This window comes from Amblyomma maculatum, chromosome 1 (assembly GCF_055883805.1).
Source record: "Amblyomma maculatum isolate TAMU_Amacu chromosome 1, ASM5588380v1, whole genome shotgun sequence".
Lineage (NCBI taxonomy): Eukaryota > Metazoa > Arthropoda > Arachnida > Ixodida > Ixodidae > Amblyomma > Amblyomma maculatum.
Window position 1 is genome coordinate 18,567,550 of NC_139344.1, and position 25,133 is coordinate 18,592,682.

At 48.4% G+C, this 25,133-nt stretch overlaps 1 protein-coding gene and 1 pseudogene across 1 annotated transcript; both read right to left on the reverse strand.

Annotated features, from left to right (window-relative positions):
* Positions 1-5,408: 5,408 nt before the first annotated feature.
* On the reverse strand, positions 5,409-13,514 carry LOC146201875 (kinesin-like protein KLP2 pseudogene; annotated as a pseudogene).
* An 8,304-nt stretch (positions 13,515-21,818) lies between these two features.
* On the reverse strand, positions 21,819-22,370 carry LOC146201876 (kinesin-like protein KLP2). Its single transcript, XM_084599542.1, has one exon. The coding sequence runs from the start codon at positions 22,368-22,370 to the stop codon at positions 21,819-21,821; it is 552 nt and encodes a 183-aa protein (XP_084455668.1).
* Positions 22,371-25,133: the final 2,763 nt, after the last annotated feature.

Genomic DNA, 25,133 nt, shown 5'->3' on the forward strand with positions numbered 1-25,133 from the left:
GTCTCAGACATACCATGGCTTCCTTGCGTCTCCACGCCTTGGTTGCCCTGTGGAAAGTGGAAGTCGTGTAGTCTCCCGCGCTGGTCATACGGCCGAAACCTCATGCCCCCACGGAAGGCTCGTCCATTTGGAAGAGCTGGCGGCATACGAGGTAGGGGCTGGCGCCAATAAGCTCCCGGCGATGACGTTGGTAAACTAGCCCGAGGTTGCGGAAGCCATTCCGAGGCTGTCCAAGTACTAGGTCCATAACGGCTAAATGGCTCGCCGTGTTCAGCGCTTGCCCTTGGAATAGGCGTTCCTCTGAATGCGCCGAATGGGCTCCGTGGCTGGCCCCAGATGGGCGACGCAGCGGTGGGGTGGCCCGAGTTGAAGCCCGCGTTGTTGCGGCCGCTGTCGACGCTTGCTTCGCCCTGTTGCTCACCGTAGAGAAAAAAAGGCTCCTGTGGCAGGCAGCCGTCTGCCGTCGCTGACTGATTGTACCCATATTGCAGGGTCCAGTCCAAAAGTCTCCTCCTTCGACATCGCACAGGTCGCTTTAAAATGAACGGTTCCTCGTGTTTGGTTCCTGTTCTTTCTCTTTGTCTTCTTCTTCTTCTTCCTTGATATTTGGCACATATCCACGAAGGGGGATTCACCAGGGTTCAGTGTGGACTGCCAAATGTCCTTCAGAAACTGATTTAGTCTAATAAAATAATTGATAACTAACCAAAAACAAAAGATTTAAGATCACAAAAGTTATTGAATGAAAAAATATCAAGCAAAAATTTGGAGTTTTGTAAATTTTGAATGCAATTAGCAAGGGAATCTGTCCGTAGCTGTGATGTAGTTATGTAAGTACTGACAAATCTGAGGCAACGCAAATCCTTTCGCACTCGCACCGAAGGAGAGTAGAAGCGGGACCGATAACGTAAATCCCAAGCGTGCAATTGGATTTTCTAAATGCACCCTCCTCTGATGTGAAAACCTTCGGCAAGCGAGGAGGAAGTGATCAATATTTTCAATTTCACCGCAAGCCTCACAAAGGTTTGTGGGGCTGATCCCGCATCTACATAAATAAAGATTTAAGCGAGGAATCATGCATCTCAGGAGAGTCATCGTAACCTCACACTGCCGTGATTTACATGCTCGAACTTTCCACGAGTATATGAGATGCTGGTATTCGGCTGTAGATAGCAAAGATTCATTGCATGTAGCGGCTAGGTATTGATATCGCTGGAAACGGGACATTCCAAAAATGATGATATTAGGAATGGTACATGGAACAGGTGCCTCACGAGCTGATTTAGCCAGGAAATCTGCCGCTTCGTTGTGGAAAATACCGCTGTGTCCGGGGACCCAGATGAAGCGTATTTCTTTCACCCACCCCGGTATGAAATACTTTAGTGAGCGGCTCAACAGAGCATCCCGTGCTGACTCCAGTGACACCAAAACAGAAAGAGAGTCTGATAGAAAAATTATTTTTGATTGACTGCAGGGAACTTTTAGCAGCGCTAGCCCAATTGCCATAAACTCTGCTAGAAATATCGGTGTGTAATCCGGGACACGCACTGAAAAACTCCAGGAAAGAGACTCCGAAAAAATTCCAATCGCAGCTTTGTGCGCAATCACAGACGCATCAGTGGCAATTACAGTGTGATCAGGGAACTTTTCAAGGTGTTCACATAGGAGACCGGATATTAGACATGAGGGCAAGTGCTTCACATTAGATGGAAATATAGAATCATAATTTATATCCACAAAGGACGTTGAGCAACCAATAGGACATATAGAAGCAAGGTCCACACCAATGTTTGTTAAAATGCTCTGCGTATAAACAACCTGGGGCTTGCAGGCCCTTGGCCACTGGTGAGTGAGAAAGAGTGCGGGGTTTGACCCAAAAATAGGTATAGCCACACCGGGAGTAGTCGCAGCCTACAACACACCTCTCGCACTTCGTCTTATAGCTCTGAATGGCACGGGCTGCAGACACCATATTTTCGCGCGTTCTTTCTTTGAAATGGTATGACATATGCGCTGGACATTAGTAATCATCGACTCCGACTGCGCATGTGACAATTAACCTCGCCTAATGGATTTAAGGGAACTATTCTCGGTTGTTTGATGCCAGTTGGTTCCCTAATGAATTCCTACTGGTTCCAACTTGAACTGCAATTGTTTTCTTTTACCACATTTGTACTGTATTGTATTGTATTGTATTGTATTGTATTGTATTGTATTATTGTATTGGGTTTTTTTTGGCGCATAAGCAGCTGAGGCTATCATGCGCCAAGAGCAAGGTTAAAATCTGTTCTTATTTGAAAAGGGGAAGAAGGTTCGTTAAAGTTTACAGTTTATTCAGAACGTCTGCTTCTTTTAAAAAACTAAGAACACATGTTAAGTTTATTAGAACACATGTTAAGTTTATTATTGCTCTTTCTCCTAAAAGTAATTTGGGATGGAAAGGGATGGCACGATCATAAAAAATAGTAAAAACCCATAAAAAACCATAAAAACATAAAAAACCCTCCACTTCTTGCGACTACTTCTGTCTCTGCCTCACCCTCTACAAATTCAGATCGGGTGGGGAATTAATTTGCCCGTTTCGCGTATGCACGTGGTGACTATGTCGGTCTCTTCAATTTCTCCTCTTTTGTTGACTGGTCCCCTTTAAATGACATTAGTGATGCCGACGGACAAGTCACTCGCTTCACTGAAATAGTTCTTAATAGTATGCACCAGTACATACATACTCCTACTCGTAGGAAATTTCTTTTCTGGTTTTCCAGAAAACTGAGAACGGCGTTAAAACTTAAGGAACGGGCTCATCGCAAAGCGAAACACCCCGGGATTGACAATCGGGCAGATGAGTTTCGCCGCTAGCGTTCTCTTTGCAAACGCAAGCGGGTCTTTAGAGAGGAGTGCCACGAATCGTCCTAGTCAGTTCTGGCAGTACGTTCGCAAGCGTTCTATTAAATCGGATTCCAGTATCAACTTAGTTGACTTTCAGGGGTCAGAAATTCGGGATGTTGCCGACAGTTTTGCCCAACATTTTTCCTCCGTATACAAACCTCCACACTGCGATTCCGTATGCCTCCCATCTGGTGCACCATCTAATTCCTTTCTCTTTGACGAGAGGCTAATAACTGCGAGTCTTAAGCGTCTGAGACCATCTTTGTCTCCTGGACCTGATGGCATTACAGCCTCCATAATAAAAGCCTTCAGATGTATCTTTGTATACCAGTTCTGACTGCTATATTTAATAACTGTTTGAAAAATGCTGCCTTTCATCGCGAGTGGAAAATAGCACGCGTGTTTCCTGTCTTCAAGTAAGGGAACAAATCTCATGTTTCTAATTATCGTCCGATTTCTCTTCTAAGTGCAACCTCTAAGCTTTTCGGATTAGCTTTGCACAATGTGCTTTCCTTCCATCTCAAACATGTCATCGTACCGAATCAACATGGCTTCATGTCGGGTCGCTCTACTTCAACCAACCTAGTCACGTTTATGACATATGCCTCTGCAGCAGTCCTTCAGAGAGGGCAGGTTGACACTGTGTACTGTGATTTGAGCAAAGCTTTCGACGTTGTTACTCACTCATTACTACTTGAAAAGCTTCTACTCTCATGGTGTCGAAGTCTGAATCGTAGCCCTCCTACGTAACTATCTCCTTGATCGCTCCTGCCTAGTCAATGTCAATGGACAGACTTCCTTCTTTTATCCTGCAACCAGTGGAGTTCAAGGTTCTGTATTAGGCCCGCATCACTTCTTCGTTTTTATTAATGACGTTTCCTCTGTCATCAAGAACTCCTCATTTCTTCTTTATGCTGATGATATAAGAATATTCAAGGTTATACATATTTTTCAAGATTGCTTGTTGTTGCAATCAGACATATCTGCTTTTTTCTGATTGGTGTGCGAAGAATCGACTTACCCTCAATTCTTCCAAACCTAGGGTTGTCTCATTTACTCGTAAAACGCACAGCTTTCTCTACCATTATTCTGTGAATTCTGTGCTGTTGGATACAGTTGATGAAATTAATGGCCTTGGTGTACTTTTTGACCGCACCCTCAGCTTCTCCTCTCATACTAAACGCATTGCTCAGCGGGTTATGCAGACACTCGGATTCGTCTGCAGACTTTCGAGAGAGTTCTGTACTCCACTTCCATTCCTAAAGCTGTACCTCTCCATATGCTTGCCGCTTTTGGAGTACGCGTCGGTTGTTTGGAGTGACACCTGTAAATCGAACTGGAACAAGGTTGACCGAGTACAGCAAAAAAAATTTACGGATATTTCGATATTGCTTTCCTTGCTCAATTTCCTCCTCTCGCTCCACCAAGAGTACCCCATTGAATCTTCCTTCTCTTAACTGCCGTCGTGTCAGAGTAGATTTAATTTTTCTGTACAAGCTCCTTCAAGGCCACATTATGTGCTCTCAGCTCTTAGAGTACATCCTTCTGCGCGTTCCGCGAAAGAGCATGAGGAAATTCACACTGTTTCAAGTTATCTGCGTTTCTTCATTACCATTCCACTCTCGACAGAATGCAGATGTGAAGGAGGAGCACGGTACTCAAAAAGAAGAAAGCTATAATGCAAATCAGCCGGTAGAAAAGAAAAAGAAAATGAAGAAAAGACACAAACATAAAACGAAATTCGAAAGGTATACTCGAGATCGGCCGGGATCTGCAGTTTCTTTTTCCTTTGTTTCGCCAGAGACAGTTTGATCACATCGCCGGCGCTAACTATCTCCGCTGCCCGATTCAATAGACGGCTTATCTCGCTAGCATGATACCTCCAACCTCCTCGCGACGATACCGCTCCCCGGATTTTCCTCGTTCTCGCCCGTGCTCATAGAACAATTATTCGGGCACACTCCTCATTCGATTACGGCTCCTCTGTGTGCCTGGCGCGTCGACCGGTCCGGCAGAAACGAAAAAAAAAAAAAAAAAAGAAAGGAAACAGGCTGCAAGCTACGTTACCAAAGCAAAGCGCGGAAGGCCGCAAAGACGGACGCCGCGAAAAATGAAATCGGCAGCAGGATAATGCGGAGACCAGGAACACCGCACTGGCCTTGTGTACTTTCTTTTGGCGCGCGCAGCTGTCGCCGAAGTCCGCGCTCGCTCACCCTTATCCGCGCGCGCACCGCGCTCTTGTTACTCCATCCAGCGCTGATCGGGGCCCGGGCAGATGAGTTGGGGGTGCGCAGCCGCACTTTTGGCGTGACCTCCCGACAAATCCCGACGAAGGAGGGAACAGGCCGTGGAGGGGAGGGGGGGGGGGGGGGAGGCGAAGTACTCCCGCATCGGAGCTGTGTGGGCCTCGGGTAGCGGCTGCAGTGCAGAGCAGGAAACGTTCTAACCATAGTAAAACTAGACGCTTTCCAAAGCTAGAACGGAGCAAGAAAAAAGTCTCGACTCGCCCCGATGCCTTGTCAAAGGTCGCGCATGCGGCAGCGGGTGAGCGCGCCCCGTCCTCGCTTTTGCTGCTGCTGCCGTTGCCACCGGCCCGCCCCATTCATCCGCATCGCGGCGGGTGGGGTGCCGCCGCTGCCAGAGGACTGTGGGGAGGGCGAGGGGATCGGAATATAAAGTCTGCCCAACGAACAGCGCATATGTCCGTGACATCCGTCGTCCCCAAGTCCGACAACGAGCAGTGCATGGCGGCCCGCAAAAGGGGCGCGCGTCATATCACCCCAACCACCATTCCTCCGCCTCCTCCGGCAACTGTGCGCGCGTGCGTCGGATGGGCAGCGAAACGAACGCTCAGAGCGGCCGCCGAAAATCGGAGCTACTTCATGCAAATGGGCTATCGTGCAGTCGATGCGCTCGTGCGAGCTGACGCTCTATCGGAGTCGCGAAAGGAACCAAAAGTCCACACGCCATTAGAAGTTGGCGCGATTGCGCGAGGACTAACAGGGACGATCCGCCATGCTTCCGAGAAAGCTCCACGGTGCCAGGCGACATCTGCTGCGCAGTGCCGATTCTGCACTGTAGTTATTTCAGTGCGAGACGTAAAAGAGTGCACTTTAAAGAACGAAGCAGTCCAACCCGCCACGAATTCCGAAGACTTAAGCCGCATTCTTTAGGGATGGGTCGCTCCGGAGCGAGCCCGTTCTTCTGAGCCGCTCCTATCAAAGAGCGGATGAGCCATTTGGCTCCGCAAAGTCGGAGCCGCATCCGCCGGAGCCGTCGGATCCGGAGCGCGGTCAGAGCTATCGGAGCGGTCGGAGCCATCGGATCTTTCGAAGAGCTGGTTACTGATCCTCTCGTTCACTGAATCTTTCCGTCACAGGCGAGTGCGACTTCCGCGCCATCGCCATCTGTTAGCGATGCGAGAAAGCAACCTTCTGCCTTTTCTCGCAAGATTCGTAGTAATGTTTTCTCCCTCGGCTGTCTTTTGAGCGGAGTGCGCCGTTCTTTTTGTGAGCGAATGAGGTGGTTCTATGAATTGAGATCTGCTAGATGGCTGAAATGGCGGTTCTTTTGAAAAGCCGGTTCTCTCTCGTTTAGTAAGCCTTGTCTGTAGGAGCCGGGTGAGATTTTTCAAAACGCAAAGCGAAAAAGCAACTATACCGCCCTTCCTTTTCAGTGTCACAACCAACCCATTGCCTTCGGATCTTCCCGCGGGTACCGTGCTGCTGGTGCCCGCACTTTTAGTGCGTAGCACTACTAGCCGAAATCACGGATTTCGGCGATGTCTGTCCGAAGCCGTTCACTCTTTCTCTCTCTCTTCGTGAACTTGAAGTTGAGAAAAAGAAGGTGGTGACGCGCGCGTCGCACGGCTCAGCATTGATGAGGCTGAGCAGCCGCATAGCTGCAGCAGCTCTCTCTCTGTCCATCCGTCTTTCCGTGAATTTGAAGATGAGGAAAGGAAAGTGGCGACGCCCGCATCACGCGACTTAACACTGAGGGGGCGGAGCTGAGAGAGTAAGACAGTGATAGAGGAGCGTGTCAGTTGCAGACGTGGCGGCCGTCACTGGGCAACGTTTCACAAGCGTGTGTTACTCCGGAGTGGGAAGTAGTGTGTCACTCGCGCGTCCTCATCTTCGACATCTCTACCCTCGCATCAGTCACTCCTCAGCCGTTTCACCGACAGCAGACGTGCACGCACGGTGCTCCCTGGACCTCAGCTCCAAGGCGCTCGCCGTGTCGTGAAGCTGTTTGTGATTACCTCCGCGCCTTAACTGGCGCTCGCCTTCAAGCTCGTTTCTCTTTCTCGTCCTCTTCCCTATAATCCCACACCAGACCTTTCGGCCGCAGAGCAGTGCATTGTAAAGAGGTATGTACATTGTGCCTGTTTTCGTTCATTTCTGAAGATGGTGTAAGGGTAGCTGAGGACGCGGTTCCGCCGCGCGCATGCTTCGCTTCCCAATGTATGAAGCCGGGCCGTCTGGCACTGTGGCGCAGGTTCGCCGTGCTTGACATGCTGAAGTACAACGGTCAAGCAGTGCTACACACCTACTTCGCATTTGGTTAGCTATTCAAATCAACCACCATTTTTTTTTGCCTTGCAGGTTTATGCTTTCGTTCCATGCCGACTAGTGGGGACCGGTACTCGTACTCGTCCGCTGTGTGTGGTCCGCGGCAATCCCTTTGGCTCTGTATGCTTAATATAGTGTGAAGCCGGATGCCACTGAAGGGGGAGTAAAGAAGCCTTAATTGGCAAAGAATGGCGCCATTTATTGCCATGCTGCTGTTCGAACGATGGCTCACGGCACTAATCGGTCGTGCATTGTTCGCTGGTGCAACAACACCATTTGAAGAGGGAGCCTTTCGTGTCTCAAAAGACAATCGAACGTGCAGTTTACTCTTGTGATGAAATAGCGCGTAGGACGAGGACGAAGATAGAAGGGGACACAGAGAGCACTGACTACAACTATTTATACATCATCTGATCGGAAGAGAAGTGAAAGAAGTCAGTGGGAGGTAAAAGGAGGGAAATAATGGCCATATGCCCGTCGCGCTCGTCGCACAACTGCCGTTCGGGCCAAACGCACCGGCAGAAGCACGACAGTTGTCGTTGTGCCATCCAACGGCTCCTTAATGACTGCGCCAAATATCCAAATGCGAGGGCACCGGGTGTATCATTTCTCCCCTCCTTTTCTCTTTTATCTTGTGTTTTCCAGCTGAGGCACCATCATGGTGTCCACCCAAAAAGTAAGGACTGGACACCAGGTCACCATCAGGAGCAGCAGAAAACCCGGCGACCTGGATTCGACGGGACGGTTCGGGGTCATCCTCCCCTGATGCCTTTGAGGCTGGGCGTCAGGGGATCGAGGCCAATGTTGTCATACTCCAGGCGTGCTTGGTACGCGTTGTTTTTTAGTGTCCGGAGCGGAGCCATGCTCCGGAGAAGAGAAAAGCAGAGCGAAGGGGTTCGAATGTTCCGCGTTCTTTCGTAGCACCTTCCTCAGTCCTCTTAACAGGCAGAAACCGCAACTGCAATCACAACCGCGCAGGCAGAAACTGATGCTAAATGCCACCGCTTGCTGTGGCACGTGAGAGCCAAAACTGATTTTACTTGGTATTACTATAAAGCTCCTAATATATATATATATATATATATATATATATATATATATATAAAGAGAGAGAGAGAGAGAGAGAGATCAGGGGCGTGGCGAGGGGGAGGGCTTATGGGGCTTCAACCCCTCACGAAAGTTTTTCGTACTTTCATACACCGCAGACCGAAATAACCACCAGAACCGAAAATCAATCTGGACAGTATGGCATTTTTCATGCTCAAAAAGAGATTTCGGCGGGAATAAAAAGAGCGAGAGGTGTATTTAGTTTTCTGAAATAGTTCATCGGACCATAGAAAGAAGACAAGTCATACTATCAGAGAAGCTCACAAAGCACGCAGAGATGGAATGCGTGGAGAAAAAAAAAATAAATAACTCTAGGAGGGAGCATAACGCCACATGAGCAGCCTCCGCAGGCCAAATACGATCTTCTGACGCCGCGCTGTCTTCTCCCTCCCGGGCCTCTTGTTGGCACTGAATCTCGGTGTTTTTAGCCGCTATGTATGCTCCGGTGGAAAGTCTGTCGAAGTGGTCTGCTGGGAGTCCTGGTCTGTTCGTAACACTCCAGTTTGTTGCAGATGCTGCATTACAATCACAGTTATTTAAGCACACTGGAGGGTGTGCAGGCAACCATTTCACCGGCGGGTCCTTTAGGAAGACTACATATTTGAACTAATGTTAATTGTATGGCTGGAAAACTGGATATGATAAATTTTCAGTTTTGGTTTTGCTAAATTAAACAAATTATTTTCGTCTGAAACAATACATGCGCAGGATACTCGATGGAAGAAAGCCCCGGGCGGTAGTATATATTCTTTCGTGCAATCTTTGCATCCCGGCATGCAGAATATATGGCGCAGTTGAGAAGTGACAGGTTGCTGACAGGTATCTTGATACGGAGGAGGCGGAGCAGCAGCGTCAGCTTCCCTCGAAAAAAAATGTCTGGCTACGCCACTGATATAGATATATATTAAGAGTTTACATCCGCGCCTTAAGTGGCGCTCGCCTTGAAGCTCGTCTCCCTCTCTCGTTCTCTTCCCCTATGATCCCACCCCAGACCTTTCGGCAGCGGAGCAGTGCATCGTAAAGAGGTACATTGTGCCTGTTTTCGTCCATTTCTAAAGGTGGTGCAAGGAAAGCTATATATATATATATATATATATATATATATATATATATATATATATATATAAGGTCCTGCCCCTCCTAAGCGACCCACTCACCTCTACAGATGTAAGTGAGCCAGTGAGCCGTTCAAGTGAGCCGTCTTGCCCATCTCTAGCTTTCTTTTTCCCGCACGAATCGAGAAATTCTCGCACATCAGAGGCGACAGTAACGCGTGGTAGCTGAGCACGCACCACCGACATTACGCAGTAGACAGACGAAGAAGGGAAAATCAAGAGAAAGAGAATCTCGCCACAGCCGTCGTCCGTGCAAGACGTGGTTGAACGCGTGTTCGAACTCCGGACAGGAAACCGAGGCCAGACACAGCACGTCTCCATTTGATTGCGGCCCGACCACTTCGGCAGCCAGCAGCGCCTGCTCTGCTTACAGCGGCATCATCCGTAACCGCGCGCAACCTTCTCTATCTAGGCTATTTCTGCGGGCAGTGGATACGAGTGATGCCGTCAGTAGACTAGGATTGCCAGTGAGTGATACATGGCGTTGCTGCGTGCAAAGGCGCCTATGAAGCGAAACTGTGTTCACGTCCGTAATACGCAGTTATTCACCCACTAATTCGCAAACATAAAAAATACGGCACTGCAGTGGAGAAGCAGACGGTTCTGGAAATGGAAACGATAACTCGGACAGAAGAACCGTAGGTGCCTGGAACGAAAAGCACTGTAAAAATCGCAGTGCTTTCTCTGAGCTTCTTGGACGCGATGAAAAAAACAAAAAAAAAGGGGTAGGTTGTTTACCAGAAAGCGGTCACCCAGTCTCATCCACCGTATACCGTTCAGTCGTTCTCCCTGGACAACTCGTTGCTGAGGTCACCCGAGGGGTTACATCTATATTTTCTGCGTGCTATCGGCGTGGTGGCAGTCGTATTTCCGTGGCTAACTTTCGCTGCTTTCATCGCGGCGTCGTAACCACATGTAGAACGCCCGTCCACCATGCGAACGCCCGTGCGTCTTGCGAAACCAGTGGAAAAGAGAATTCTGTAATAAGAACTGAACAGCACTGTGACCTATGTTGGACAAAAAAAAAAAGCCAAACTCTCAAGAAGAACAGCACAGCCTATGAGCATCGGCAAAAGCTGAGAAAATGTTCATAACATAAACCACGCTGCTTGATTCGACGATAAATTTGTGCGGGGCTCACGTACGCATATAAAGCGAGATGCGGAAAAGTCAGTGCGCCACATTCTGTCCGCACTGACGGACGCTTTGATAGCAGACAAAAAGCTAGACAAAAGAAAAAAAAAACCGTCGCATACGGGCTTTTCGAATGCATGCGCCGTAGTAACTGCTTCGTGCCCGCACCACTCTCTGGCGGGCTATTTTTCTGTCAAGTGAGGAACGGATTTGCGAGATCCTCCACTGAAAGAACGATGTGTGTATGAATTTCACCCCTCCCCTCCCCTCCCCTTTTTCATTTCTTTTTCGGTATTGGGAGAAGGTAGAAAGGAAGGCCTGAACTCATCTCCTTTGACCGTTAATGATCGAAAACGACGGATAAAAGTTATGAACTTCCCAGATTTCATCGCTAATCGTCCCTTGATCATCGAAAGGTAAACATCTGGGAGATTCATTAAGAAGATATTAAGCCCATGGGAACAGAATTGAGTAATTATTTTTTATAATTATTTGTATACGCGAGGGCCGCAAAACCACGTGAAAATACGCAGGCCCAATAAGGAAATTCAAAACTTGCTCCATAATGAGTAAACGCGCAGCATTACGGCCACTAATGTTTAGGCTGTTTTGTACTTACGGGAAGCTTTCGCACAAGATTATCTTTTCACGGGACGCCTGAATATCTGACAGCTGACACTTTGCCGTTGCGTTGATAAGTGTGCTGAAAAGGACGATTACTTCAACCATGCTGGCAATGCAGACAGTTATAGGAGCAGAAACGAATATTATCCACATTGCATGCAATGCTGGGAATCACAGGGTTAATCACCTGCACGATAAATAATCACCTTTCTAGACGAATTAGGTAAACTGGGAGAGGACATTGAAAAGACAAAATCTTGGAGTCGCGCGTAACCGCCACGAATGAAATAGCAGCCTATCTTCTCTGCACGACAACTCTTGCCGCCTGACTCGCACGCAGCACGCGGCTGTTTTAAGTTGTCAAGCAAAGAAAAAGACCAAAAAGAAACAGAGGGTCATCAGAGCGTGTGATAGCATCCTAAACATGTTGCACGGTATTGTCCACAGTCCAGGCTGTAGCAATAGGTGCACATGTTGGCTGCAGCACCTTGATCACCAAATTCCTTGGCATTCGAAATGTATATGCCACAACAGCAGTATTTCGAATCTGCTACAGATGGTGGAAAATTATCTTCCAACGCCTGTAGGAAATGACGCCGAGTGGCGACCTGTTCAGTGCAGTTTATTTGAAGTACCCTCAGGGCTCGGTTTAGGCGTCACAGAGCAGAGAGGGTACATCTTATATTCTATACAAGAAACAATAGGCAGCACAGGCACACATACGTGGATTCGATCAAAACGATTATTCAGTGCAATAATTACTGATTAGTAAGTTAGTCTCAACCTGATTGAAGCAATCATTTGACTTCTTCACGAAACCAGACTGTCTTTCCTTGTTGGTCAGATCGATGACAGATGGTCGCTGAAGCTTAATTCTGATACACCAGGTGAATGTCGCCCATTGTAGTCTTAGCAACTCGCACAAGCTCCTCAGCATCTGCAGTGATTGCAGCTTCCGGACGCGAACAAGGGCAGCCTGCATCTCTCAAGCGATGCCTTAGACTGCACCTGCTCAGTTGCATCCAAGCTCATATCTGTGTCCTGTATGCAGTAGGGCAGCAGTTGCTAGGTGCCGTTCAGTCGTGTCTACAACACTCAATTAAGGGTGAGATGGTAGCAGTGATGGAAGCCTTGGTGCGACCACCTAATGCGTCCTGCAGCAGACACGTCAGATTGCTTTCCTTCTAAGGCACGTGCACGTGCTGACTTGTCCACCAAAGCAGTTCTGACACGGCCCAAAGTAAGCAGAGATTGGTCGCCGTTGCCTGCTTCACGTGCTCCTCGGTAAGCAGCGCTAGAGCAGTCTATGTTCTCGCTGCCCACAAGGTCAACCAGGTTGAGCTGTCCAGTTTTGACCAGCTCATCGCCATCATCAGCCATTTCACGGATGCGGACAGTCACTGCAAAGACGGTGTGACTGCGTGACGAGTTTTCGTTGAGCAGTGTGGCCGCAGTCTGGCGCTTAGCTGCACCCATCTCAGGAACCTCTTGACGGTTTCGCACAGTGATCTCTTCAAGGCCTTGTATTATCATGGATCCCTTTCTTCTAGAGCCCTCGTAAATCTTGAGCATCGGCGTCTCGTGTGCACTCAGGAGATAAAAAACCTCCTCGCCGTACAACGCGAGGAAGGAGACCTCGATCGTGGACTCGAGGTCTTGTGATTGGAGCTTTTAGAAGAGCTGATGCCGAGTGGGGGGAATGGTTCCGGCCAGCTGGCCATTAGCCCTCCAGATGCACGTTTGATCGGTCATCCTCCACGGCGACGGTGTAGCCGGTGTGCATTTGGCCATACGCGAACACAGTGCAGTTGTAGCCCATCATGACCTGGGCTATGGTGGGCCCCATGGCCGCCCGGTACACGTCGATCTGCTTTGCTTCGGGTCCAAACACCTTGTCAAAAGTGAATGACTTGCGGAGAGAACGCTCCAGAATGACGCGGTCATTTACAAGGATCTCTTTCTTGTCCGCGACCACCTCGACTGCACTAGTGTAGCCGCTCGTCTCCTCCAGTGTGTTCGGGGGCAGCCACCGTACAAAACCTTGAATGTGCTGGTTCCCCAGCTTCTTCGAAGCCATGGCGCTCGTCAGACAAGGCGGAAACACAGCAACGCACCGCCGCTGACGCATTCTTCTTCTTCTTCTTCCTCTTCGTCTTCTTCCTTGGTTAATGGCCCATACCCGCGAGCGGAGATTTCCCAATGTTCAGTGTGGAGAGCCAAATGTACTGCGTATACTAGATTGCTGTAACAAATCAACTATTAGCTAAAGAAAAAAAAGTATAATTCAAGATCGTAGAATTGAATAAAAGAAAAAGAAAGACTGAGCGATGTTTGTAAATTAGCACTATAACGTACGAATATGACTTTTCAAGCACGTACCCAAAACAGCGGATTGGTTGGGGTTTAGGGCATACACAAAAAATGATTACTTGATCCGAACATAGGCTGTATTATATATAAATTATGAATTAGAAATTATTTCTGGTGAAAAATGTTGTGAAAAAAAAAATACGTGACTGCCTGCCGCCTCCTCGCAATGCCCAAACTTCAACTTCGTCGTTTTCAGTGTGAACCGGCGTCCGCTGTTTTTACAGAAGCCTCTCTTCAACCTTTGCGGTTGATTATTACCTCGAAACTTCGTGCATATTTGGTTGTTAGCGGTCAATGACTCCAAGACGCGGCCGTATCACTTTCTTTGTAACGGCGTGCGCCCGGATTTATCTCGTACGATCGCAGCAACGTGTGAATTCCGCCACTTGCTCTATATTGTTATAGTTGCATTTCTTTCCTTAACGGACAGCTTTTCTTGCCAGCTTTAAGTCGAGCGCAACCGAGAGTTTCAGGCACCGCCGAGCACAACTGCATGTCGCTTCGCCGTATCCAAGCTTTTCGTTTCTGTGCGTGGCGAGATAGCTCCATGAAGTTTCTTTTACAGTACAGTCATTTCGGTGCCTTCCCGACTCCAGGACTGCCATCAACATAACGCGAAAATATTCACAGAACCCATAAGGTTAGATTCGGCGAAAGAATCCGAGCGAAGAGAGGTCTGCAGAATCAACTGATGGATGTTTTCAACATTAAAGCGATGCTGAAACAGTTACGCCGCACAAATTTTGTTCCTACCTAATATTCGATCGTTGGCTTTTTTTTTCTCTTTCTTGGCCCTAGGACAGCAGCAAACTAGGTATTTATTACTTGTAAATTTGGGGGTGATAAGAGGATAAATTTTTGATGATGATGATGATGGTGATGATGATGATGATGTGACAATTATGGACTCTGCGATCGCCAATTAGGGATGTGGACGGTGGTGTGAGCTCTAGATTTTCGTCCTTCCGGCCAATGTACAAGATCATAAAAGCTCCTTTTTGGGCGATTGTGGGCTGTTTGTCAATGGAAAGTTGTAACCAGTCGTCATACACGCCAGGTTCAATTTTTCCTCGGCGTTCATTTCATATACAATAGCCTGGCCGATATACTATGCCTTACCGGTTTTGCCCGCACCACACACGGGCCGTTTTCCAGGCAACTGCGGGACGGATTTACGAGATCATTCGCTGGAAAACGTGTTTGTGGATTGTACTAGGCCGTGTTTCGGCGCGTTGCGTAGTCCGTGGCAGCAGTTCCGAATGACCCTGAACAGGCGCGAAGAAGAAGAAAACGACGAAGGAGGAGAAGAAGAAGGAGGAGGAGGAGAAGAAGTAGAAAAGTAAGAAGAAGAACGCTCGGTCACCCGCAGCTAATGCTTTCTCTCCATATTTGGTTCAGCAGCGTTGAACCCATCTCATTTTTTTCAGAAGTCGGAGGAGGTGTTAAGGAAGGCCTCAGCCAATCTCCTTTGCCCGTTAATAATTGTGTTGTAGCCGCGGCGAGCGAAGCAGAGGCAGAGCGACTAAGCAACATGTTTATTCGGCATGCTGGGCCGTACAGATTAAGAGACCCGCACGAGCGATCTGCGCGCTGACTTCTTAACAAGTCCACGCTCCCCCTCACGGCGTTGCCATTCACACACGTCACAGCATCACGTGACACTACATACCAATCGCGCACAATGCGATCACATGATACTTCATTCCCTTTTCCGCTAACTGTTTTACACCAGCTCTATGGGGTATAACGATCAGGAGGCTTCCGAGAACGAGCACTGCGCCGAAGAGGTGGCGTGTCCGGAGGTGGCGCATGCTCCCGGAGCGGTGGTGCAGGCAGCGTGGACCTTGCAGGCGAACTGGCGTTCTGTCCCCGCAACGTAGATGCTTGGGCAGGCTGTGGTGCTGAGGAATCCTGTGGCTCAGACGTATCTAAGGAAGGGGTCTTAGTAGACGACTCTTCCGTTACAGAATCAGGCATTGAACTAGGCACAGAAGGATACACAGTTGGCCCGGATTCAACACTTTGAAACGAACACGGACGTAGGTTGTCAGCATGCACAAACCTCTGTTCCTGCCCTATTCTAACATTGTAGGTGGATGCACTGCACCGCTATTCTATAACGCCTCGCAACCACTTCGATTCCCCAGGACGTAGTCCTTGGACGAGCACATGGTCGCCTTCCTCAAATGATCTCCATGACCGCCCTCTCTCGTTAGCCTTCTCTTTCGCCTGGTAGAACCTGTCGTCCATACGTTTTTCCAAGTTCGGTTGGAGAAAGGTCAGGCGTGTGCGCGGCTTCCATGACAGAAACAATTCCGCGGGTGTCAGCCCCGTGGTTGCGGTTGGTGTGTTTCGGTACGTGAACAGAAATTGGTCAACCCGATGTTGCAAGGTTTTCTTGATCCCTATTCTTCTCTCGTCGAGAACCTGTCGCAAAAGGTCCCGCTTAATGGTCTGTACGTACCGCTCTGCGCTTCCATTTGATGCGGGGTGGTACGGTGGCGTCCTGGTATGCCGCACCCCATTCCTGCGGAGAAAGTCTGCGAAATTCTTGGCACAGAACTGTGGACCATTGTCCGTAACTACTTCTTCTGGCAGGCCGTAGGACGCAAAGACACTCCGCAGCTTTTCAATGGTCTTCTCGGTAGAGGTGGATGGCATGACGAACACTTCTGTCCACTTGGAATGCACATCCACTAGGACTAGGAGCCACTGGTTATCGGTAAAAGCAAAGTCCAGATGGATTCTTTGCCATCTGCGAGTTGGCCAACCCCAAGTTATCAGTGGAATACGTGGCGGAGCATTTTGTGTTAACTGACACGTGTCACAGCTTTTCACAATCTGCTCAATGTCCTCCGTGAGCTGAGGCCACCACACAAAGCTACGGGCGAGCATTTTCATGCGCGTCATCCCGGGGTGTCCTTCGTGCAAAAGATGCAACACCTGTTTGCGCAACCCACGAGGTATAATCACTCGATTTCCCCATGTAACACACTGCTGATCTACAGATAGCTCATGTCGACGAATTAAATAAGGCATTAACTCATCATCTTTAACATGCGGCGGCCAACCACTCATAGTATAACACAGCACTTTCGACAATACTCTGTCAGTTCGAGCGCACTTCTGAATTTCAACAGCAGACAATGGCACTTCATCAACAACTGAAAAGAAATGTGCATAATCCGAGACATCATTGCGATTTGCAAGTGGTAACCTTGAAAAACCGTCAGCATTTCCAACCTCTCGACCTTTGCGGTAAACCCAACGATAATCGTACGCTGCAAGCAGTAAAGCCCAGCGCTGCATGCGGGCTGCTGTCATCACTGGTACGGGCTTACCATGAGCGAGCAAGCCTACCAATGGCTGATGGTCGGAGTAAATCTCAAAGCGATGCCCGAACAGATATTTGTGGAACTTTTTCAGCCCAAAAACAACAGCCAAGGCTTCTTTTTCGATGTGAGCATACCCCTGCTCTGCCTTACTTAACGTTCTGGAAGCATAGGCAATTGACCTTTCGTCGCTTCCAATCTTATGAAAAAGAATGGCTCCTACGCCGTAAGCCGAAGCGTCGCACACTAGTCCTATCGGCTTTTTCTGGTCGTAGTATGTCAGCACATTGCTTTGTGTCAACCAACTCTTACTTTCTTGAAACGCTTGCTCAGCTTCCTGTGACCACTGAAATCCCTTTTCTTTTTTTAGAGCATTATACAGAGGCTTAAGCTTAGCTGACATGTTCGGTACAAACTTCCCGTAGAAGTTAATCAAGCCCAGGTAAGCTCGCAACTGTGCCGCATCTTTTGGACTTGGTGCCTCTTTTATCGCTTTCACCTTTTCATCTGATGGCCGAACGCCCTTGTCGTCCAGAATGTGGCCTAGGTAAGAGACAGATGTCTGAAAGAATTTACACTTTTCCTTTTTCAATCGCATGCCTCTTTCTAGAAAACGTGCCAACACCCTTTCCACTCGATGAAAACATTCGTCAAATGTTGAACCTGCGATAAGCACATCATCCAAGTAGCAGCTTACCCGCTCAAGCCCTTTTAACACATCATCCATGACAGACTGAAAAATAGCAGGTGCACTTGTGATGCCATAAGGCAAGCGCGTGTACTTGAAAAGCCCCAGGTGTGTATTGACAACCACCATTGATTGTGCCTCCGGATGCAGTTCCAGCTGTTGGTACGCTGTCGACAAATCAAGCACTGTGAAATACTTGCATCCTGACAACTTTGCAAACAAATCTTCCATCACGGGAAGTGGATAATGGTCAGTTCGCAGGCACGGATTCAATGTAACCTTGAAGTCCCCACACACTCTGACTTTGTTGTTCGCCTTAGGCACAACAACTAGGGGCGTCGCCCAGTCGCTTTTCTGTACAGGGACTAACACTCCCCTGTTCACAAGAGACTGCAATTCAAGTGACACGGTTTCCCTCAAAGAAAATGGCACCTGTCGCGCTTTGCAAAATACGGGGTTGCTCCCCTCCTTCAAAACCAGCCTGACTGGACTACCTTTGATCAGCCCCAGAGTGGGCTCGAACACCTTTGCGTACTTCTCAAGTAGCGCCGCAACTTTGTCTAAACACACGCCATGCACACTTGACCAGTCTAGCTTAAGAGCCTCCAGCCAGTCACGCCATAGCAACGCAATGTCGCTATTGTCGGTTTTAACGACAATGAGCGGAAGTTGCTTGCACTGACCATTATGTTCGACTGGAACCGTCAACTTCCCTGTGACTGTTAGCGGCGACCCACCGTATGTCCTCAGCTTTATGTGGCAAGGCTCTTTAGGTAGACTGGGCCACAATTTCCTGTATAGCGTTTCTGGCACAATGGAAACAGACGCACCCGTGTCTATTTGCATGTTAACATCCTTCTTGGCTACCTTGAGACAAATTTCATAATGCCCTGGGCGTTCTGCACAAGAATAGACATTGTACAACAACACTTGGTCACAATCCGCGTCCTCCACAGCTACCGAATTAGCCGCGTCTCTAGACTTGAACTTGCACATTTTCGCCAAGTGTCCGTAACGCTTGCATGCACGACAACGATACTTGCGAAATTTGCAGTTCGATGCTTCGTGCGCTGAGCCACACCGAAAACAGACCGGCGATTCAGACACTCGGTCCCTTGCTAGTCCTGCACCGGTTGAACGCTGCTGCTGGCGTTTCCCACCGCCTGGCTTATGACGTACGGCGTCGACTGTACCTTGCGTCCCGGTCGGTTGAAATTCCCGACTTTCCTTCCGCGCTAGCTCGATGCTTTTCGCAACGTCGCAGGCGTCCGAAAACGTCAACTTGCTTCTCTTCAGCAACTCTGCTTGCGTTGCGCTGTCGCAGAGGCCCACTACAAAGCGGTCTCGAAGGGCCTCATCGAGGAATTCCCCGAATTCGCATGAAGCTGCCAAACGCCTCAACTCCACTGCATATGCTGCTATGGACTCTCCCTGATGCTGGTACCGCCGATTAAACTTGAATCGTTCTGCGATGACCATGGGCTTTGGGGTGAAATGACTTCCCAGCACTTCTACGAGTTCCGCATAAGTCTTGTCCTCTGGCGTTTTAGGCTCTAGCAAAGTCTTCAGCGTCTTGTAAGCCCTCTTGCCTATTGCCGTAATAAACATCGAGACCTTGAGGTCGTCGCTCACCTGGGAGGCCTTCAGGAAGTGCTCGAACCTTTCCACGTAGGACCCAAAATCCTCGTCTCCGTCCTCGACGAACTGGTCGAAACTTCCAAGCGTTGCCATCCCTGTGCCTCGCCCAAACGCTCTCCACGAACGCCGGTGCTTCCACGCACGCCGCGATGAGTTTCACGCAGTACAGCAGGATCACGAACGCCGCGATGCGTTTTACGTAGTCCAGCGGGATCACGAACGCCGCGATGCGTTTTACGTAGTCCAGCGGGATCCCATCCTCGTCGCCAATTATGTTGTAGCCGCGGCGAGCGAAGCAGAGGCAGAGCGACTAAGCAACATGTTTATTCGGCATGCTGGGCCGTACAGATTAAGAGACCCGCACGAGCGATCTGCGCGCTGACTTCTTAACAAATCCACGCTCCCCCTCACGGCGTTGCCATTCACACACCTCACAGCATCACGTGACACTACATACCAATCGCGCACAATGCGATCACATGATACTTGATCTCATTTTTTTCAGAAGTCGGAGGAGGTGTTAAGGAAGGCCTCAGCCAATCTCCTTTGTCCGTTAATAATTGAAACGTCGGATAAAAGTTATGAGCTTCCAGGATTTCATCACTAATGGGTCTATTTGATCATCGAAAGGTAAACATATGGGAGATTAATTAGGAAGACATTAAGCCCAAGGTAATTGAATTGAGTAAATTATTTTTATAATTGTTTGAATATCCGAGGGCGACAAAACCTTGCAAAAATACGTATGTGCATTCAGGAGATTCAAAACTGCTCCATAATCTGTAAACGCAGCATTACGGTCACTAATATTTCGGCCGTTTTGCAGTTAGGGGCAGCTTTTGAACGAGCTTATCGTTTCACGGGCCTCCTGCATCTGCGACAGCTGACACTTCGCCGTGTCGTTGATAAGTATGCTGAAAAATACGATTACTTCAAGCGTGCTGGCAATGCAGAGAGTTATAAGAGCAGAAACGAATATTATCCACATTTCATGCAAAACTGGGAAACACAGGGTTAAGTTCACCTATACAATAAATAATCACCTTGCTAGACGAATTAGGTAACATGGGCAAGGACACTAAAAAGACAAAACTTTGGAGTCGTATGTAACGGGCACGAATGAGATAGCGGCCTATCTTCTCTGCACAACAACTCTTGCCGCCTGACTCGCACGCAGCACGCGGCTGTTTTAAGTTGTCAAGCAAAGAAAAAGACCAAAAAGAAACAGAGGGTCATCAGAGCGCATGATAGCGTCCTAAGCATGTTGCACGGTATTGTCCACAGTCCAGGCTGTAGCAGTAGGTGCACATGTCGGCTGCAGCACCTTGTTCAATAAATTCCTTGGCTTTCGAAATATATATGCCACAACAGCAGTACCTCGAATCTGCTACAGATGGTGGCAAATTATCTTCCAACGCCTCTAGGGAATGACGCCGAGTGGCGACCTGTTCAGTGCAGTTTATTTGAAGTACCCTCAGGGCCCGGTTTGGGCGTCACAGAGCAGAGAGGGTACATCTTATATTCTATACAAGAAACAATAGGTAGCACAGGCACAGATACGTGGATTCGATCAAAACGATTATACAGTGCAATAATCACTGATTAGTGAGTTAGTCTCAACCTGGCTGAAGCAATCCTTAGAGTTCACCACGAATCCAGACTGTCTTTCCATGTTGGTCAGATCGATGACAGATGTTCGCTGAAGCTTCTGATACAGCAGGTCAACGCCGCCCATTGTAGTCTTGACAACTCACAAAAGCTCCTCAGCATCTGCAGTGATTGCAGCTTCCGGACGCGAACAAGGGCAGCCTGCCTCTCTCAAGCGATGTCTTAGACTGCACCTGCTCAGTTGCATCCAAGCTCATATCCGTGTCCTGCATGGAGCAGGGCAGCAGTTGCTAGGTGCCGTTCAGTCATGTCTACAACTCTCAAGGGTGAGATGTTAGAAGTGATGGAAGTCTTGGTGCGACCACCTAAGGCGTCCTGCAGCAGACACGTCAGATTGCTTTCCTTCTAAGGCACGTGCACCTGCTGACTTCTCCACCAGTTCTGACACGGCCCAAAGTAAGCAGAGATTGGTCGCCGTTCCCTGCTTCATTTGCCCCTCGGTCAGCAGCGCTAGAGCAGTCTATGTTCTCGCTGCCCGCAAGGTCAACCAGGTTGAGCTGTCCAGTTTTAACCAGCTCATCCCCATCATCAGTCATTTCACGCATGCGGACAGTGACTGCAAAGACGGCGTGACTGCGTGACGAGGTTTCGTTGAGTAGTGTGGCCGCAGTCTGGCGCTTAGCTGCACCCATCTCAGGAACCTCTTGACGGTTGCGCACAGTGATCTCTTCAAGGCCTTGTATTATCATGGATATTTTCTAGTAGAGTCCTCGTAAATCTTGAGCATCGGCGTGTCCTCGTGTGTACTCAGCAGATCGAAAACCTCCTCGCTGTACAACTCGAGGAAGGAGACCTTGATAGTGGACTTGAGGTCTTGTGATTGGAGCTTTTCGCAGAGCTGATGCCGAGTGGGGGGAATGGTCCCGGCTAGCTGGCCATTAGCCCACCCCAGATGCACGTTTGATCGTTCATCCTCCACGGCGACGGTGTAGCCGGTGCGCATTTGGCCGTACGCGAACACAGTGCAGTTGTAGCCCATCATGACCTGGGCTATGGTGGGCCCCATGACCTCCCGGTACACGTCGATCTGCTTTGCTTCGGGTCCAAACACCTTGTCAAAAGTGAATAACTTGCGGATAGAACGCTCCGGAATGACGCGGTCATTTACAAGGATCTCTTTCTTGTCCGCGACCACTTCGACTGCACTTGTGTAGCCGCTCGCCTTCTCCAGTATGTTCGGGGGCCGCCACCGTACAAAAACTTGAATGCGCTGGTTCCCCAGCTTCTTCGTAGCCATGCCGCTCGTCAGACAAGGCGGAAACACAGGAACGCACCGCCGCTAACGCATTCGTCTTCTTCTTTTTCTTCTTCTTTCTTGGTAAATGGCACATACCCACGAAAGCAGATTTCCCAGGGTTCAGAGTGAAGAGCCAAATGCACTGCGTATGCTGGATTACTGTAACAAATCAATTATCAGCTAAAGAAAAAAAACTATAGTTCAAGATCGTAGAATTGAATAAAAGAAAAAAAAAAAAGACGGGGCGACGTTTGTAAATTAGCACTATAACGTTCGAATCTGACTTTTCAAGCACGTACCCACTACAGCGGATTGGTTGGGGTTTAGGGCATACACAAAAAATGATTACTTGATCCGAACTTAGGCTGTATTATATGTAAATTATGAATTAGGAATCAGTTCTGGTGGAAAAATGTTGTGAAAAGAAAAAATACGTGACTGCCTGCCGCCTCCTCGCAATACCCAAACTTCAACTTCGTCGTTTTCAGTTTGAACCGGCGTCCGCTGTTTTCACACAAGCCTCTCTTCAACCTTTGCGGTTGACTATTACCTCGAAATTTCGTGCATATTTGGTTGTTAGCGGTCAATGACTCCAAGACGCGGCCGTATCACTTTCTTTGTAACGGCGTGCACCCGGATTTATCTCGTACGATCGCAGCAATGCGTGAATTCAGCCACTTGCTCTATATTGTTATAGTCACATTTCGATCCTTAACGGACAGCTTTTCTTGCCAGCTTTAAATCGAGCGCAGCCGAGAGTTGCAGGCACCGCCGAGCACAACTGCATGTCGCTTCGCCATATCCAAACATTTCGTTTCTGTGCGCCGGCGATATAGCTCCATGAAGTTTCTTTTACAGTACAGTCATTTCGATGCCTTCCCGACTCCAGGACTGCCATCAACATAACGCGAAAATATTCACAGAACCCATGACGTTAGATTTGGCAAAAGAATCCGAGCGAAGAGAGGTCTGCAGAATCAACTGATGAATGTTTTCAACATTAAAGGGACGCTGAAACAGTTACGCCGCACAAATTTTGTTCCTACCTAAAATTCGATCGTTGGCTTTTTTTTTTCTATCTTTTGGCGCTCGGACAGCAGCAAGCTATAGGTATTTATTACTTGTAAATTTGGGGTTGGTAAGAGAATAAATGTCGCGACGATGATGATGATGATGATGATGATGATGATGATGATGATGATGATGATGATGATGATGTGAAAATTATAGACTCTGCGATCGCCAACTACAGATGTGGACGGTGGTGTGAGCTCTAGATTTTCGTCCTTCCGGCCAATGTACAAGATCATAAAATCTCCTTTTTGGGCGATTGTGGGCTGTTTGTCAATGGAAAGTTGTAACCATGTCGTCATACACGCCAGGTTCAATTTTTCCTCGGAGTTCATTTCATATACAATAGCCGCGCCGATATACTATGCCTTACCGGTTTTGCCCGCACGGTACACGGGCCGTTTTCCAGACAACTGCGTGACGGATTTACGAGATCATTCGCTAAAAAACGTGTGTTTGTGGATTGTACTAGGCCAAGTTTCGGCCCGTTGCGTAGTCCGTGGCCGCAGTCCCGAATGACCCTGAACAGGCGCGAAGAAGAAGAAAACGGCGAAGGAGGAGAAGAAGAAGAAGGAGGAGAAGAAGTAGAAAAGTAAGAAGAAGAACGCTCGGTACCCGCAGCTAATGCTTCCGCAACATATTTGGTTCAGCGTCGTTGAACCCTTCTCATTTTTTTTTCAGAATTGAGAGGAGGTGTTAAGGAAGGCCTCAGCCATTCTACTTTGCCATTTAATGATTGAAAACGTCGGATAAAAGTTATGAACTTCTAGGATTTCATCACTAATGGTTTTTTGATCATCGAAAGATAAACATATGGGATATTCATTAGGAAGACATTAAGTCCATGGTAACGGAATTGAGTAGATTCTTTTTATAATTGTTTGAATATCCCAGGTCGACAAAACCTTGTGCAAATACGTAGGTGCCTTCAGGAAATTCAAAACTGCTCTATAATCTGTAAACATAACATTACGGCCGGCTGTTTTGTGGTTAGGGGCAGCTTTTGAACCAGCTTATCATTTCACGGGCCTCCTGCATCTCTGACAGCTGACACTTTGTCGTTGCGTTGATAAGTATGCTAAAAAAGACGATTACTTCAAGCGTGCTGGCAATGCAAACAGTTATAGGAGCAGAAACGAAGATTATCCACATTTCATGCAATGCTGGGAATCACAGGGTTATGTTGATCTATACGATAAATAATCACCTTGCTAGACGAAGTAGGTAACCTGAGCAAGGACATTAAAAAGACAAAAGCTTGGAGTGGCACGCGACGGCCACGAATGAGATAGCGGCCTGTCATCTCTGCTCGACAACTCTTGCCACCCGACTTCTGCCAAAAGAAGGGAGTTACATGTTTTAAATATAAAGCGATCCGCAATCAGAAAGAAGAGGCAAGCGGCGGAGAAGCGATGCCGCTTTCTCATGATGTGCGCATTAAGACTGTGCACGAAGGAGCCACGACTGTGGACACTACCTCGACCTCCGTCCTGGTACGACACCACAGTACCAATGCTGTCTGACCAAGACTTCAAAGCGAACTTTCGGGTTACGCGGGAGACGTTCGCCTATATCCTGAGCTCATGTGGACGGCTTCAGCGCATAGACACGAACATGAGGAGAGCCATCCCACTGGACAAACGGGTTGCGTTGTCTCTCTACAGACTCGCAAGTTCCGGGGAGGAAAGATCA

Coding starts and splice junctions, on each gene's coding strand:
- LOC146201876 (XM_084599542.1), bottom strand. CDS start 22,370: ATGGCTACGAAGAAGCTGGGGAACCAGCGCATTCAAGTTTTTGTACGG.